Source organism: Mauremys mutica, chromosome 11 (assembly GCF_020497125.1).
Source record: "Mauremys mutica isolate MM-2020 ecotype Southern chromosome 11, ASM2049712v1, whole genome shotgun sequence".
NCBI lineage: Eukaryota > Metazoa > Chordata > Testudines > Geoemydidae > Mauremys > Mauremys mutica.
The window spans coordinates 40,324,777-40,343,418 of NC_059082.1; the positions used below are offsets into that span (position 1 = coordinate 40,324,777).

General features: G+C 51.6%; 1 protein-coding gene across 1 annotated transcript in view; it reads right to left on the bottom strand.

The window, feature by feature from the left end:
• RBPMS2 (RNA binding protein, mRNA processing factor 2) overlaps nt 1-17,829 on the bottom strand; it is a 49,197-nt gene extending 31,368 nt beyond the window's left edge. The window contains exon 1 of the mRNA XM_044979474.1: nt 17,332-17,829. Within this exon, the coding sequence (XP_044835409.1) occupies nt 17,332-17,391 (60 nt within the window). The 5' untranslated portion in view covers nt 17,392-17,829. The remainder of the gene's footprint in view (nt 1-17,331) is intronic.
• Between the last annotated feature and the right edge of the window lie 813 nt (nt 17,830-18,642).

The following is an 18,642-nucleotide window of genomic DNA, read 5'->3' on the forward strand; positions in this document are numbered from 1 at the left end:
CACCCAGGCTATGACCAATGCTCCCTGCACATACCCAAGCCCTGCCCATTCTTAGCCCAGCCATACCACTGTACTGCTCCACCACACTCAGCCCAATCCCAGAGCCTCAGCCCAGCCCGATCCACAGCAGAAGCTTCTCCCCATCCCACCTCCAACTCTGCACCCAAGCTACCTGGGATAAGGAAGCAGGGTGGCTTATCACTTCCTACATCACCAGCACTCAACCAGGTGAGTGAGGTGGTGACTTGGACAATGCCATGGCTGTCTTGCCCCGTGAGAGACATCACTTGGGTCTTCATGCATTTCACGTGCACAACGCCCCCCCAGCAGCAAGCCTGGTACAGAGACAGGGCATTACCCAGCATTTCCCCTCCTCCCATAGCATTGTGGGAAGCCTAGAAAATAATCTGTGGCACCCTCCCAGGCAAGAATCAAGAGAGCTGGCACGGGGGGGGGAAGGAGAGGAGAATGGTTTCTTCTACCAGTCCTCTCCTCAAACAGCTAGAGATCAGCCAAGATGAACTGTTGCCTGTCCATCATGGCAGCCAAGAGATCAGCAGGCTCTGAGGCAGGAAAGCCCTATATTAAAGTTGTTTTTTTTAATATACACACACCCCACCACAGAGAAAGTTCTTGAAGCCCATTGGAGCAAACCGAGCCCTACAGACCAAGGTTGTCCAAACATCTGTAACCAAGCCAGGGAGGTGGAGTTAAATGAACTTTTTAGGAAGCCTTGCAATCAGAGCACCTCAGCAGGGAGCGAACCCCTTCAACAAGTTGCATATAGGGTTGGAAGAATTTGGTTTCTTGATAAATGTTTTCACCAGACACAAGCTTATGAAGATATTTCCCTTGGAAAGTGACGTTTACCACTAAGCAAAGACAGAAAGCACTGCCTGAATTAGGAACTTGATTTAAGGCTATTTGCCAGATAGACAATGCGATCTAGGTTTGAATTGTTAAAGCTTTCACTTTTTGAATTTCAACTGTCAAGTTGTATGACCACCACCACCACCACCCCCTGCACTGAAAAAAGTCAAAAATAAAGTCAGTTATGAGACAATCAAGTTGCGCCAAGCCCAGTTCTAGAGTTGTATCCATGTGCAATATAGGCCGTCATAAGGGGACTGGGCAGGAAAGAGGTCAGCATAGACACAAATGCTTTTGGCTTTGCCAGAGTTCTGCTGCTAGCACTGGAAGTCTGTCAGTGGAACAGTGTGGGGTTCTAAACATCAGCTGTGCCTCCTCTTAAGGCCCAATGTGTGTGTGCCCAGGGCACAGCTGCCCTGCCCACAAGAAAGCTGTGCAGGGCTTGTGAGCTGCTAGCCCATCCTGTTCACAGGAGATCCGGCCACTGCACACGGCTGCTGTTTTGCAAAGTTGTGTCAGCTCTGGATGAGATGCAGCTGGGGCCACTTGACGATAGCCGGATGGAATGTTGTGAGGCAGCGGCCTGCTCTAAAACCCGGGACTTATAAGGCTTGAGTGATGCAAGGAACACGGGGCTTGCAAAACAAAAACGGCAGGAAGGGAATATTTGGAATCTTAACCATGAAGATTACAAATAGTACATTTGCTGGCAGCCTAATCTTTCTGTCCCAGATATTCTAGCAGAGCCTGTTAGTGACAGGAACTTAGGCACCATGTTACAGGGAGCAGATTTGGTGAGTCTCTGAAATGGAGTGCCATACAAAATGCAAACATAACAAGTAGGTGGGTCACTGTCCCCTTCTTGCCCCCAGTCTGTTGCATTCCTCCCCTCTTTAGTACTTTGCCCTTTTAAGAGCCAGACTAAAGCAACTAACTAAATGAATCAAACCACATGTCCCTGTAAGTTCAGTCTTTCTATAGCTGGTTGTTGGTCAGTCACAGCAACTCTGGTGTTTGGTTGGGAACAGGAGTCATGCCTTAAATCCCAGTTTTCTGCTCTTTATAAAGGGACTTCTCTTACCTACAGATTGAGCGCCTGGAGAGCTGCAGAACCTTAGCTGCCAGCTCAGGATGAGTGAATTGAAGCCTGTGGCCCAGCCGACAGCAGTGGCCTCAATTAGAAGCTCAGTGGAGAAGGAAATCACCCCAGAAACATGCTGTTTGGCCCGCTTAGAGGCCAAGGAGGAAGTCAGGTGACCTGATATGGCCCAGCTCAAGTGGCAAGCCCTTGCACACAAGCAGGCTTCTCCACAGCACTAGGTCTGTGGCCTATATGGCTGCAACAGCAGGCACTGCTTCAGCCTGGAACCTCCCAACTCAGATGAACTTGAAGCTGCCAGCTAGCCATTCAGTACTGGCCTCCTCCCTTCTGAAGAGGGAAGGTGCTAGGTAGCATCAGGTAACCCTGTGCTGCGAGGCAGAGTTCCTGACTGCTCCTAGTCATTTAAAGACCATGGCATTTGGTGGGGGTGCCCCCATTCAGCCACATGCCATCTTGGGCTGTGACTGCCAAGCTGAGCTTCCTGATAAGTAGCTCTTAGTTTATTGCATTTAATAATAAATGAGGGAGGGCTAGTTCATGGTTTGAGCATTGGCCTGCTAAACCCAGGGTTTGAGTTCAATCCTTGACAGGGCCATTTAGGGAACTGGAGTAAAAATCTGTCTGGGGATTGGTCCTGCTTTGAGCAGGGGTTGGACTAGATGACCTCCTGAGGTCCCTTCTAACCTTGATATTCTATGATTTTAAGACAGGAATGGGAGGGACCAGTTTACACAACTGCTATGCATGGCTGAACAGCTGCTGTGCTGCACCCCAGAAGTGGCCATACTACTGAAGTAGGTAGAGAAACATCCAGTGTACACAGCACAGCAGTGTTGTAAGAGGGGAGTGCTGCAAGTGATTTCATTGGTTCACCCCTGCTCTCCCCAAAGACCAGATTGCCAGTGACATAACCAGGATCCTGACAAGCATATGGATTTGGTTTTTGAAGCAGAGTTCTTTGCCGTTTGTCTACACTGTGACCCAGTTGCCTGAAGACCAAGCCAAAGATCTCTCCACATGTCTGTAGAAGAGAGTTCCTCACCACCATTCTGCCCCCCATGCTGGCAGAGGCCACCCTGCCCCTTAGGGCACTGGCCAGGAAATCAAGCACCCACCATCAAGAGCCATGGATTTATAATGGCAAGTCAAGCAGGGCCTTCGTGGCCTTCTCCACTAGATCAGAGACCCAGCAGAGTGCCCAGGAAGCAGTTGAGGAAGAGAAAGGGGGAAGATTTAGGTTCCCAGTGTGCAGTACATGGGGGGCTGAAGCCTCATTCTGAGAGCTCAAGGAGAAAAGATCATCCCTTCCCCCTAGGCTGCACCACCCAGCTGTGGCACAGCAGCCCACCCTCCCTGCTGGCACACAGGGAGCCAGACATGCTCAGCCTGGCACATTCAGCCTCCATGACTCATGACAGTCAAGTCTTTCTGCCCAGCCAAGCATGATTGACATTAAGTCATGGATAAGAATGACATGGAGTCAGAGGAAGCCCATGCTTGCCCCCCTAGGAGAGGGCCAGTATCTGGGCCCCAAAGCAAGTACAGCAACATCTCTGAAAGGGAAGGAGGCTTGAGTGTTTATGAGAGTCAGGTTTACAGTGGCAGCCATTGAGAGCAGATATAAATTCAGCTGTGCTGGCTACAAGGCAGAACCATGTGCATGCACAGGGGGGATGTTCCCCTGCCTCTGCCAATAAAGGCTGTTTAAAGGCTCCTATTCAAGCATTTCATCCTCTTGCACATCTGGGTGGAGGAGTGGTTCTAAACCTGGGTTTTAGCCCAGCCACAGTGGGGCCAGGCAGGAAGACAGCACTGAGCTAGCTGGGAAGCGGAGACAGACATGGGTTTCTGCCTGAAGGAGCAGGAAGCCTACAGCTGGAGATTAGCTTGGTACACCAGGCTATGCACCACTGTGTGCACCCTGAGATTAGACTCACTGGCCTGGTCTGGGAAAGCTTTGCAGTGCAATTGCCGAGCTCTGCACCAAGCTGGTTTACTGCTCTGCTAGCCCAGCTCCCCCCTTTGGGGCAGCCTGGGGTCATGTTTTGGGTATTGTAGCAGATGCATTAGCAGCAGGAGCACCTGCCAGAACGGCACCTTTTCACCAGCACTGCAGTCTGTTCAAGGAAAGCAAGTCTGCCATTTAAACCAAGAGCCCATTTCCATGGATTACCCCAGCCAGCTGGACAAGCCTGTCATGAGATGTTCCTCCAGAGGACAGCTGCTTGAGTCCCAAGCACTCATGGGTACCTGAAAGTAACTGTTTGAGTTCAGCAAATATACAATCAATTCCAGAAAGTCTCAGCCTGTTCCTAGGCCAGCCAGAGGCTGTTTGCTGTGAGTGCTTCCCCCCATACTTTACTGGAGTACAAGGGTTGAACATCAGAGGCAGCTAGAGAATAAGGAACAGTCAACATCCTGAAGGTCACTCAGCCAGTCCTTTGCTAGTGTTTATTGTATTAGGGGACATAACGCATCTTAGATTTTGAAGCCTTGTGTCAATGCTGTGCTGCTGGAGCAGAGAGCTTCTTCACAGGTGCTCACAGGGAGCCAGCTGGGGAAAGGTTGCCTCACACTGAGGTGTCATGAGTGTCTAGTGGTACTAGGGCAACTGGGCCTTTTAGGAAGCTGGTGTCAAGACCACAGGGACTGTAGCTCACAGGGTCACCTTGAGCCATGGGACTCCTCTCCAGGGAGCTTGTTTAGGAGGCATGTACAAAGTTCAGTCCAGGTCCTAGTAACTGCACCCTCAGAACGATAACTGGCATCTCTTGCTATGGTAAGTGACGACAAGACTGAACTGCACACCCCTACAGGAGGTTCTGGGTCAGGGAAGCCTGTGCAGCATGTGCTGTAGCTGTTCTGGGGAAACAAGAACATCTGTATCCGTGTCTGTCAGCCTCCCACCTTCCAGCAGCAGAAGGTACATTAGGTGAGCCTGGACATCAAGGGGCAGCCCTAGTTGTGTGCCTGATCTGCAGCTGCAGGGAGCACTGGCTTTACCAGCACCTCTTCTTAGCTTATACCAGGTATATCACACCAAGAAGTTTAGCTTGGACATACACCTGCATGAGCAGCAGCAAGTACCCTCTCTAGCATCCACAAGGAGCTGGCCCCCTGGAGGAACACCTGCTTAGCTCCCCCAAGCAAGAGGTACTCCTATTCTCCCCTCCAGCTGAGGTCCCTGCCAATCACACCCAACCCAACTGGCTGCTCAGCCCTGACACATGCTGCCAGAGGCCAGGTGTGCCGCTCACTCCCAGACTGCCCTTTCTGTTGGAGTGGGCAGGCCTTGCTCTTAGACTGGCTCTGTAGCATCCTTTGCAATGCAAAGCAGGAAGAATTCCAGGTCTCCAGAGCCATGGATCTGAGGAGCTGCAGGAGTACAGAAGTCACCTGAATCAGCAACAGGCCTGTGAGCATCCCCACAGCCCCAAGTGATGTCTTGCTCTCCTCCCCCAGATGAGCTACCAAGTTCCTGTAGTCTTGACACTGGCTTCTGCAGTTCTAGTACAGCAGGAAACAAATGACACCTATGAGAGGAGTTTAGTCCAGCCTTTACTAGTCCCTAGTTCTGGTCAGTGCTGCTAGGGGTGAGTCTATAGGCAGCACCAGCACATGCCAGGGGCTCCTGACTTCAGCCAGCATCCATGCTCTGACCCTCCCACTGCTTCAGAGGCAGGCAGCAGCCTGTGCAAGACATGGGGAGGGAATGAGATATCCTCCAAACACAGACGTGAGGTGCTGAGCACAAGTGGCACAGGCAGGCAAAACAAGCCAAGAGCAGGAAGCCCAGGAGGAAGAGTCTGGAGGCTAAGAAAGCAAGTGATAAGTTAGGACAGAGCAGGGGGGGGGGAAGAGAAGGGGCAGCACTAAGAGAAGCCAGTAAAGAACACAGCGGGGGGTTGGGGAGAACTGCTTCCCTCCCCTCTGGCCCAAGAGAGCCCTAGAATAACCTACCATAAAGGGTGGGGAAGAGAGGACAGCCTTCCCCTCCCTCAAATCCAACACACAGCACCCCCAGTGTGCCCATGGGCTTGGGGGACATCAACACTGAGGTGGGAGGGGAGGTAATGGCTGCACATGTAGGTCTACCCAAGCAAGATTAAAGCTAGCATGTCTGTGTGTGCTGCAGGCACACCTGACCCAGGGGTTACTTCAAAAGCCCAGTCAACCCACCTATTGTTTGGTGACACATTCCCTAGGGCAGCTCTGGATCCTGCCCCTAGACAACTCAGTTTCTGGAGAGGCCAGGAGGAGCTATGTCTGGCCAGACACACCAAGGCATTTAAGGAAGAGGCAGCTCTGCAGCCATTTTGGAGTTGCTCCATCTCCCTTCCCCCCCCCCCACCTCCAAGAAGGGAGCAGGGAATCTAGGGTGCCATAGGCTGGTAAGGAGAAGCTCTGCCCTGGAGATGTGCATTTAGGCTATGCCACCATGTTCAGTACCTAATGTTCTTGTGGACTCTGTTCCAAGGACTGTTGGTTTAGATTGAGATTATCCAGGTCAGACTAGAACCGCAATGGGCCCTTCTGGCCTTGCTGTCAATGAAGACTCAAGAGGGTATCCATTCCAAAGCACAGCTGGTAACTCCAGCATGCTGGGTCTCTCTGCCCAGTCCAGGAGCAGGCAGATACCTAGGTACCACATATGACCACCACACTGGAGATAACACCCAACAGGGCTGAATGAGAATCACGCTGAAAGGGAGCTGCAATGGAGAGGCTGCATTCCCCTGACTGGTCACACTGCCCAAACTTGGCTAGAGAGCTGAGTCTGCACAGGCTCTGGGAGCTTCCTTCGCAGGCAGTTAGAGGGGAAGATGCAGCAGAATCCCCACAAGACCAGAATATCACGCACCTTTGGGATCCTCCTCCAGGGCTGCCCAGAGGGTGGGGGGCAAGTGGGGCAATTTGCCCCAGGCCCTGGGCCCCATGAGACCTGGCCCAGCAGCAGTCTGGGTCTTCGGCAGCATTTCAGCAGCGGGGGGCCCTTCAGTGCTGCCAAAGACAGAGCGACTGAAGGGCCCCCCCGCCACTGAAGACCTGGACCACCACCAGGTGAGTACAAGTGCCACAGCTCCCCTGCTTTGCCCCAGGCCCCCTGAATCCTCTGAGCAGCCCTCTCCTCATACCAGGAGTCCCTAGGCCCAGCTCACAAGCCTGGCTGCTGACTATGCTTGTAGTGCTCTGAGACAGCATGGTGCAGTGGGCAGCAAGAGTTCAAGACAACTCCCTCCTGTGACCCATTGCAAAGCTCTCTTGGCCAGTTATGGGCAGGATCAGTCCAAAGCTGCACCCCACCCCTCCCACACACATGTGAATGGGAAGGCATGTAGCCAGCCATTGACTTGGGGGAAAATCGTGAGACAGGATCATCTGCCTTTAAACTTTGATCCAGGTCCTATGAATGGGGCCAAAGAGGAAGCTTCCAGGTAGTACTCCTGTGTCAGGCCTGCCCAGTGGGGCAGTTCAGCCTTGACCCTGACAACTGCCAGAATCACCATCATTAAGGCTTCCCCTCCCTCTCTACTGCATGGGATTTCATCTTGAGTCATCCCACCCACCTCCCCACCAGTCCCTGCCTTAGTCAGCACCTTGGAGACAAGAGGCTTGGTTGGGCTGCTTGATCCCAGACCAGTCCACTCCATTCGTTCCACACAGGCCATTGCTAGGCCAGGCAAACGTCACTCACTGCCTGCTGCTCTGGCCCCATTGCCAGAGTTCCCAGGGGCACCTGCTTCAGCTGTCCTCCCCCACCATGCTGCATCTGCTGCTCACCCTGCCTTCCAACTGAAAGAAGGGTTGGCACTGCCTCAGCTCCAGCACATTGGCTGCAGGGGGCACCACCAAGTGGCTGTGCTTGCCTAGGGCTGGCTCTGTCCTTTAAGCCACAGCCAGTATCTATGGGCAACATTCCTCCTCCCCTCCCCCTCGTGTCTAGAAAAGGGCAGGAATTAGACTTTTGTAGAAGTTTCTCCTAGTTTCACCTTCCAGGCTGGCATCATACCAATTGGCACTTATATGGCCCTCATCACTACAGCACAAGCACCTCCCAGGTAATAAAGTGGTGGTTTACAAGTGACATCTGAAGGAGTGAAACTACAGTAGAGTAGAGGTTTTTGCAAGTGTGCCTAAGTGGGTGTGGCTGGCTGAGTGCCAAGTGCCAATGAGGACAGAGCCCAGGAGCAAGTTCAGTTCTTCAGGGCAAGGTCTGATCCTTCAGCAGTGACGCTCCCTCATTCTGTCTGTTGCACTAGCCACCTCCTCTCAGTACACAGGATTAGTTTGTCTCATTTAAAATGCAGTTATCCCTTCCCACCATGCCCAGGGGCAGGTCAGATGGCACTGCCTCTCCTTTGACCTATAAAGGTCACCAGCATCACTTCCTGCAGCAGCTTGGGTTTTCCTTGGTCTCCCATCCAAATGGGATCACACCTGACAAATGTGATAGTCATATGATCTCAGACTGGTGGGATGGCTACATGACAGGTGTCAGAACATGGCCCACCTGAACCTGTGAAATTTCAGTGCTTTCTAGATGAAAGTAGCAATTGGGGTCTGACAAAATATTTGTCAGTACACGTTTGTCTGGAAACAACCACCACTTTTAGGACCCCTATCCAGCATTAAGGTTGTTTTCTCTCATGTCAGCAACTTCATCATGCAGAGCCTTTTCAGTACAGGGAGTCACATTCCAGCATGTCAGAGGAGGTTGCTGGTAACCTAGCGCACATTTACCTTCCAAGACCAAACTCTAGGTAAGAGGAACCAGATTTCAGCTACCTAGTTGTTTAGATGTCTAACAGAAAGAGGGAGGGAGGGGTCTCTCTGTTGTAGGCAAATGGTATCTTTATAACATAGGAGCTTCCTCGACTTCTGCAGAGACAGCTACCATTTTATGTGTTGTTTCAGAGCCAGAATGAGCCAGTGTCATGTGACTTGTTTTCCTGATCGACAAGTGTCTTTTAGGTGAGAAAGTAATGCATTAGATTTGAATCTTATGATTTGTCTGAATCAGTGCATAACTTTAGAAAGCAGATCACAGGTAAGGCTTGTTGGAGCCTTTGAGATTAGATATTAAATTCTTCCTTGCTAGAACAGTGAAGTGGCAGCTAAGCCAGGAGGTCCCATTTACTTCTGTTATATACAGATAATACCCACTGATGTTAGAGGCACCACATTTAAAACTGGTCAAGATTGTGGAACTCACTTCCACAAGATGGAAGCCAAGAACTTAGCAGGGTTCAGTGGTCAAACAAATAGGGCTATTCAGGTACACAAGCTAGAGCAGATATTTGTCAGCTATAAAGCCTCCTTCAAGGTAGAACCCAGCCATTAAGTGATGTGGAGCAAATTTATAGATGGCAAGGCCAGAAAAGGCCATTGTGATCTAGTCTGACCTCCTAACACAGGCCAGAGACCTTCCCCAAAGTAATCCTTAGAGCAGATCTCTTGGGAGTAATTAACACAGGGGAAACCTTCCTATTACAGGGGTTCTTGTGCCTTCCTCTGACAAGTCTAGAACTGGACTGGTCCCACTATATTTCATTTGCTTGGGCACCATACTGAAGGCTAGAGGCCAGAGTTCTCATTTTAAGCTATGATTCTACATGCCTACTTTGAGAGCAGGCAGCCATAGCTGACTGGGGGCTACAAGTGCTCAGTGCCTATGAAAGGTCAGACAGCTATAGCTTCAGTACAGAGTTATGGATTAGGGGCACAGCTGGGGCCTAGGCCCCATCAGTTTCACTTTTGCACTTGGAGCTGTGGTGCTTGGTGGCAGACCCAAGGAATGTTTTAGGATTTGACAGTGCTCCTCAGGAGTTGAGAAGGAGCCATTGTCACTACCAACATGACAAGCAACATAAGGAGGAAAGTAGAGATCCCATTTAGCTGCATGGAATAGGAGTGCTTTGCTTGAGACAGAGGCCAGCAAGGAAAGCTAGTGTGCATGACAGTGGGAACCTAAGCTATGCTTTATTTCCCCAAGATGCATTCTGGAGACATGAAGAGTTGTTTCCTCTGACTTTGAAAAGAATCCCCAGACTCTGATTTGACAAAGGGAGCCGTCTATGTTAGCAATAGCAGGGGTTTGGGGGAAAAACAGCCCTAGAGCTAGACTTTTTAATGGTAAGAGGTTTTGTTTTGAGGGGGTGTGTAATTAAGGCTACACTATCCATCTGGTCTGTTGGAGATTTGTCTAGAAGAGGCAGAAGACTGGCTTATACTGCCTGGCTTTAAAACACCCAGGCATCTGCACTCATGCTCTAATACAGTGTTTCTCAGACTGGTGGTTCTGACCCAAAAAGGGGTCTCAAGGCTATGGGGGGCAGGGGTGTCATGAGATGGTATGGTATTGCCACCCTTACTTCTGTGTTGCTGCTGGTGGAGGCACTGCCTTCAGCGCTGAGCAGCCAGAGTGGCAGCTGCTGGCCAGGAGCCCAGCTCTGAAGACAAGTGCCACCACCAGCAGTGCAGAAGTAAGGGTGACATGGTTTGTTATTGCTGTACTTCCCCATACACACCCTATTCCTCAGCCCCCTAGCAGTGTCCTCTATTTTGAAATTTTAAATATTGTCACCTTATTTTACACTTTTCAAAAGGCGTCAGTGCCTTTGACTGCAGGGATAGTGATTACATGCTTCATTTAGTGCTCCTATGAGTATGTACAGTAATCTGCTATCACTTTGGGGGGGGTCATCACAGCCTGAAATATTTTCAAAGGGGGGCCCAGCAAAACGTTGGAGAACTCCTGTTTGTGTAGCATGGAAGAGCAGGGCCTAGAGATGTGAAGCCATGGAGACAGCTCTAGTGGATGTAACTGATGCTTGATTGACTCAGCTGGGAGATCACTCTAGATCAGGGGTTCTCAAACTGGGGGTCAGGACCCCTCAGGGGATCATGAGGTTATTACATGGTGGGGGTCACAAGCTGTCAACCTCCACCCCAAACCCCGCTTGCCTCCAGCATTTTATAATGGTGTTAAATATATTTTTTTTAAAAGTGTGTTTAATTTATTGGGCGGTTGCACTCAGAGGCTGTGTGAAAGGGGTCACCAGTAAAAAAGTTGGAGACCTCTGCTATAGATAGATCCAAACTTCACTGGGGTGCTAGACCAGGAAGAGGTGGAAGTCACCACTGAGTATCACAAGTATGGCAGGAAGATCTCATTGGCTAATTGAGAGGTGGTGAGAGCTGTTGGGGAAGGATAAGGAATCAGGAATCAAAGGTAGATAGAGCATTTGTGGAAATATCACAGGCCACCAGGAATAGAATTCCAGGACCCGTGATCCAGGCACTCAGCCACTGTTCTCATGGGGCTTTAATGACAAATGTTTGCCAGTTCAGACTGGTTCAGCTGAGATGTTCTTTACAATCCAGGAAGTGAAGGCACAGGCACCCTCCTGGCTCTATGTATTCCTACCCTGCTTGGGATGCAGCAATTGAACAGGAAAGCTTATTACAGGTGTTTATTGCAGTAGTGTGCAAGGGCTGACTGACAGGCCCCATTGTACTGGCCACTGTGCAGACAGGCTCTGCCCTGAAGAGCTTATAATCCAAGCAGACAAAACACAGGATAGGAGGAAAGGGGTATAAGACAAGCAGACTTAACACTGATGGCAGCTACTGCCACTAGCTATTCAAGTTTACCATAGTAAGGAACAGGGGCACTGAACACAACAGTCCAGGGTTGTTCAGTTTCAGAAGAGTACGTTTTGGAGAGATAGGTACAGTACATCTGGAGAAAGTGAAAATCCACTTGGGTAGAATGCAGCATAAGCATCCAGAGACATAACTGAGGTCAGAGTACAGTTTCTCTGAAAGAGGAGAGACAAGGAACAAGAGCTGGCCGGTGTGGTTGCATGAGGACTACTCAAAGATTAACAGCAATTAGCAAATAAGAGCATCTATTCTTATCTCTTACCAGCTGGTGAGTGGTAAGTGTGAGCTACCCTCCCCCAGCCCCATTACATCATGGCTAGGAAGAGTGGTTGAGTTTAGGTCAAGCTTGGCTAGAGTGATCTAAACTCAGTCCTTCTCTAATGGAGACAGAGCCAGCCTGGGAGATGGAGAGCAGGACTTCAGCAGGAGACTGGATTCCTGTTGAATTCTCATGCAATGTATCTGCCATCCTAGCCAGAGGCTGGATGTAGCAGATGAGTCTCCAAGAGGAGTCCAGGGACAGATCCCTTGGCTTCTCACCAGGTCTCTGCCCCAACCTCACAGGTGCCCCATATGCCCTCTCCCCTCCTTTATATTCGCTGCAGGCTAGGAGCTGTATGGAACCTCTTGTAGGTGTACTGGCCATCACGGCTGTGAAAGTTAAACTCCCACCCCGGGAAGAGGGCAAGGTGACAGCCATCTAGCAGGTAACACTGTTTAGAACAGCATTGCAGTTGACAAAGGATCGATCGCAAATCCTGCTCTGGGGTGCCCTCCTGGTTCTGTTCGTACAGCACCAGGCATACTGGGGTCCTGAGATGCTAGTGCAGTATCAATACGTTGCTGTTTTGTTTACTTGTGTGCCAACATCACAAGCAGCAGAGCTACTTACTAGAGCTGTTTGTTTGCTGAGCCAAAGTTAGTGGCTGGAAGAAGGGCTGCAGAGACAACTTTGCATATCAGTTGGTTCAGAATAGCTTGGCATGTGGACTGATGACTGGCTTAGACATGTAAACAAAGGATAATGATAAGTGGCAGTGTATCAAGCTTGGGGAGGTGTCTGGTGAGGTAGGCCAGGGACTAGTGTGAGGCCCTGCTATTTAAGCTTTCCATTATGACCAAGGAGTGGGAGTGAAAGGCACATTAATGAGATCTACAGAGGACACTAATCAGGAGGGGTTGTGAAAGACAGGGACATTGAGATTAGGTGCCAGTGAGGTTAAATTTGGGAGCACCACAGACAAGTGCCAAGTGGGAAGAAGGAGAATAAGCCAAGATAAGTGTGTTCAGTGAGGGACATCCTGGTTTTGCTGAGAGGCTTAAAGGGTGGTTGTGGATGCCAACTTTGATAGGAGTTGGCCACATCACACTGTAAAGAGACCAAATTACCCATGCAGAGGCACACATCTAGAAATAGAAGTTTGAGGGCATTCTGAGAAGAGCAGAGTGCTCAGGGCAGGGCAGGAAGGACTAGATCTTAGTGAAGATGCTAAATAACATACTGCTTGCCTCACCAGTGACAGGGAAGAGGTCCTAGCCATATTCCAGAATTCAAGTGAGCCATGGTTCAACATTAGCAACGTTGAAACGGACTAGAATTCTAGTCAGTTTCCAGACCCCAAATTCAAAGTCATGTCAAGTTCCCTGCTAGTTTTAGTCACTTGTTTAAGTAGATCTATCCCCCCTCCCCCACTGATGTGAGATTCCCTGCTGCTTGGGGTGGGGGTAATTGGCTATACAAGAGAAATGAATCTTTCTATAACATGCTGTCGAACACACATGGAGGGGAAAAAAATATTCCCTTCCACTCAGTCACCCAAGGTGTTGTTTGCAACACTAGGAGGAAAGACTTTAGCCCAAAGCATGTTTGGAGATGGCCATGTCTTCTTAGAAGGATGAAGATAAGAGAAGGGAGAGGAATTTGAGTGATGCAGAGAAGTCCTGTGTAACAAGGAATTATGGGAAGGGGAAAGTGTCTGACAAACAAAGACACAACCCGACTGGAATGCTCTTCCCAAAGAAGCAGTTCAAGCCCTATAGCTTTGGGAATTAGGCAGCTACATCCAACAAGGAACTAGCAGAGGTGTTGTACTCTAGGAACAAGACTGCTTGGGAGGGACCAGGTGTCTTTGCATAGAAGCCCTCAGCCTTTTCCATACCATGGCTCTCTACCCTGGGAGCAGACCAGCACCCCCTTTCCATGGATCAAGGACACTCACTCCCATTAGAAATGACAGGGTGGCCATGACCCCCACCTTGAAAACCCATGCTCTAAAAGAGTCTTGGAGGAGACCTACTATACTTATCTGGGCTTTTATACAAGCCTGTGCAGCTCAACTGATTTGTGGATTGCAGATGCTGCTCCCCTCCCCCCCGCCCCCGCCCATGGGCATGCACAGCAGCCTCCTCTACTGGAGGGGCAGGATGAGAGCATGCCAAACAATTGTTTTATTCACACCCCTTTGCTCTCATCCTGCTCATGGTGGACAGACATTGAAATACAGTTGAGACTAGCTTTCTTGGAAGAGACAAGTCCCATCCTAGTACCACACATCACTGTTGCATGGGGAAGGCAGGAACACCTGGCCCTTCCAATAGCATATTGTCACAATACCAGCATGTATCCAAGGATAGTAAAGCTTCAAGTCTCCACTTTGCTAGTCCACCAGCCAATAGCTCTCAGCAGATGTGGCAATAGTAAACCTTACTCCAGCACGAGGACTGATAGCCTGCCAAATTAGCATGCTAGTAAGTGTTGTGCAAGGTATGGGGTGCACTAGATAGAACACCTCTACCCCGATATAACGCCACCTGATATAACACAAATTCGGTTATAACGCAGTAAAGCAGTGCTCTGAGGGGCGATACAACGCAGTTTCACCTATAATGTGGTAAGATTTTTTAGCTCCCGAGGACAGCATTATATCACAGTAGAGGTGTAGCTGAAACAGAATTACACCTGACTAATTAAGGGACCCAGGATCTTGGATTTCACTGGCCTGCAGAACTTGCCAGTGAATAATCAGATCAAGGATCTGCAATGGGTTTTCCCAGGCATTAGTGCCTATTAGTTAGGCTGTACTATAGCAGATTCCCCACAGGCAGTGCTGATCAACTGCTGGTAATAAACCCCTTCCTGTGTTACAGAAGCATTAACTGGACTAGCTTGGCTAATTAGGGGTGAGGGAAGGAGAGGGAAAACTAGGAAAGTGCCAAGCAGGGGGAGACAAACCTGAAGTTAAACCCATAACTAGAAATCCAGGCATGCTATAAAATGCCACAGCCACCACCATATCTCCAGCTGTACCAAGGCACTAAGTATTAGACCCCTCCTCTCCATCTGAACCCTTAAGAAATTCAATGGAAAAAAGCAGTCACCACCCTGTTCCCAGACAGTGCTTTGCGCCATCTCACTCCACTAGCCATTAACATCTTCCCAACCCACTTGCCGCAGACCTAGGTAAGTGCTATCCTTTGTTCCGGCACACACATGCGCCCCCAAGAACAGTGAGGGTGGACAGGTAGCCTCAGCATTAAGGGGTTTTCTTATGTAGCTGTTGAGAGTTCCCTGATCAATAACTCAGCATGCTTCACCAATGTACTGGGAGCATTTTGCCCAATGCCAGGGTGGAAACACGGCCGCCATTCTGCACCAGCAATGCTACACGGCTTCTTCTAGGAGAGCAGGGGGAGGGGATGGGAAGAATAGCACAGCCAACTGAAGCTACCAGGGAATTCACACTTCCCTCCAGCACTGAGAGCTACACACGTACGACAGTTAGGTCTCCCCCCAAAGGGTGAGCATCCTTGGGCTTACTTCAGAGACTTCTCAGAGCCCCATGAAAAGTCAGAGACCATGCTAAGTACTCTGGTGCAGTGACTAAAGGGGACAGACCTTCTGGTGGAGGAGATGGCAGTGACACGGGGGGATTGTTTTCCCTGCTGCCCAGCAGCATGCCACAAGGCAGGAGTCACAGCAGTGCAGCCATCTGGACACCAGGCTGAACGGTTTCTGTTCTAGGCTTCTCCTGCAGAGAGCAGTATCCCAGGTCGCTCTGCCCTCCCTCCCCACACAGGGTTCTCAGAGCCAGCACAAAGCTAACCAGAGTCCCAGTTTGCACCTCTAGCCATCAGTGGTCAGGGAGGAGACAAATGAGCCTGGCAAACCTCTGTGCCCTGAGTGGCTCTTGCCCACCCACGATACTGAAAGCAGACAGGTCTCCAGCAGAGCATGGCAGCCCTGCAACCAGTGGGGGTCCCCTCAAGCCCAGAAGCTAAGGAGCCTTGTCCTCATTCCCCAGAGCCACACTCTAGGGCTCCTGCACCAGGCAGGGCCAGGCTAGCAGATCTCCAAGGTCATGCAGGAGGTCAAGCCAGGCAAAATAGAATGAGACACAAGGTAATGTTCCTGACCTCTAGCTGGCCTGCAACAGTCCTCGGCCGGGAAGCCAGTGCATTCTCAGAGGAGAGCAGGAGGCAACCATGCAGTTCACACCAGATTACCGAGCATTTCAAGGCTCCAAGGAGAGCACCTCTCCACACCGGACCAGGCCTGCTTAAACAGCTGCACTTCCCTATGAGCCCCCCCTCCATCACCCCAGCTACATATCAGGGGATCATTTAATTCTGAGATGTTCCCCACCCCCAGGAGCCCCTCTGCCCAAGCTTTGGGGTGAAGGGGAATCAGGGCTGGATGAGGGGTGTCATGCTTCCCCTCTGGAGGCTGTGAGGGGCCCTTTGCCTAGCAATACAAACAGGAATGGGCTGCAATACACCAGCCAGCAGCACTTAGTGTATGCATGTTTAGGGGGTGGGGTGTAGCTAGGGGTTCACAGACCCAGCCAAGGTTTCTTTGAAAGAAGTCAAACCAGCTCACAGCAGGGCACACTTCTCCTGACTTGCCAAAGCTGCTGCTCCCATATTATGGTAGAGCCCCTCTCACACACACACTTTTAAGATCACTTTAAGCACTAAGCAATGCAAGATTTTTAATGGTGAAATGGGGAGAGAAAATTCTCCTGGCTCGTGAATGGGGTCCTGGAGAATCTGGGGGCCAGTTCCAGCTGAAGACACAGAAAACTATCCCAGACCAAGAGCCAAGCTCAGGGATGGCAAAGGTCAAGCATTACCCCCAGCTTCAGACAAGATTGTTCCCAGCTCAACAGAAAGGTACAGCCTTGGGTTAGCTGCCTGGCCACAGCAGGGCTTAGAGCAGCTCTGGCTTTTGCTAGAGCACGGCTCCCACCCAGCAGATTTTTAGAAAGTTAGTTTGTTCTCTTTCACTGCTCCACTCTGAGCCGGAAGAGAGCAGGAATCTGACTGCGCAGCCAGCCGCCCAGCCCCAGACAAGGTGGGCACTGGAGGAAGAGCAGGGCTTACATTTCTGGTGGACTTAGACACTTTGGCCCAATTAAGGAGGCTCAGCCCTGCAGAGGGGAAGTGGGGTGTACTTGTGGGGAGCACCTTAGGTGCTCTTTGAGGCCAGCCCATACCCACACCCCCAACAAGGAGAACACACTCAGGTCCTCATCCCACCTAGCTAAGGGTAGAGAGACCAGGATCCAAATTCCCCATTAAGCCCTACGCCTCCCTACCCAATTTACCACCCCCAGACAGGCAAAGACCCCCAAACCCAACCCCTCCCAGGAAGGGGGCAAAGCCCCCCCAGTAGCAGCAGCTCCCCAGCCCCCTACCTCCTCCTCGATGTTGTTGCTGCTGTTACTGTGCTCGCTCTCCTTGTTGAGGTTGCTCATGGCGGGGGTGCAGGGGGCTGAGTGGACGGTCCTGGGTTCTTTGTAGCTTCTTTGTCCAGGGATCGCAGGGCTTCCCCCGGGCTTGGCTCTCTTGGGGGCAGGAGGCTCTCGGGGGAGCTGCGGTCCTGGGCTGGGCTTGGAAATGGTGCCTGTGGGTGACCAACAAACAAAAGGCTCCGGGGTGCAGCTAGGTGCGGAGAGGGTGCCCAGGCTGGGTGCCCTGGTGCTGCCCGGGAGGGTGCGGGGCGGGCTGGCCACTGCCCAACTGAACGGGGGTGCGGCGTGGGCGAGGTGCGCGGTGTGGGGGGGAACGCGGCGCGGGGCTATTTGTACCCGGCCGGGCTCACATGGAGTTGGCTGAGGAGCAATTAAGGGAGGGGGAAGGTGCCAACGAGCTGCAGCCGCCGGCCCCGAGTGCAGCCCCGAGCTGCCGCCTGCGCCTTTTCAATACGGTCATCAATGGCTCGGCGCAGCCCGCCCGGGCGGGGGGGAGGAGAGGGGGGCTCAGCTGGGCTCCGGCCCGGCCCCTCGCCCTGCATCACCGTCTCCCGGGGAACCCGCAGCCAATCCCCGCCGCCCGCAGCCAACTTTCCTGCCCCCCCACCCACCGCTTTTTTTCCACGAAAAACTTTTTAAACTTTGATGAACTCGCACGATTGAACTTTCTTAAAGGGCCAGCGGCCCCGTTCCGCCCGGAGCCGGTCCCGGCCCGTCCCCACTTTGCCGGGCCGCTCCCCCGGCTCTGACCGGCCGGGCCGCGCCACCCACCCACTCTGCTGCCTACAGGGCACCGCGCCCCAACCGGTGCGACGGCAGCCCCCCTCGGAGCGCCAGCCGGCCAGGGGAGGGCCGCACAAATAGAGACCGCGGGCCGGGTCACGCTGGATCGGCCCGTGGGCCACCGAGATGCTTCAGACTAAGGGAGAAGAGCCTTGTAGAGGGGGGTCTCTGACCCCCCCTCCCCCAGCCTGATCTCCATGAGGAGAGGTTAGCTTAAGCCCTGAAGTAGGGAGTGTCATACAACAAGTGGAGCCTCTCCTATTGTCCCACCCTGCTGCATCTCAGCATATCACCTTGGGCACCCACATCTAGCCCCTGGATCCAGCCCTGACGTTTCGCCTCACAAAGACAAGGCTGGTGAGGAAATATCTTGTATTGGACCAGCCTCTGTTGGGGGGAGAGACAAGCTTTCCCTCCAGCCCACAGTGTCACTCTGAGTATCTTGCCCACACCTGAAGACCTGTGTAGCTC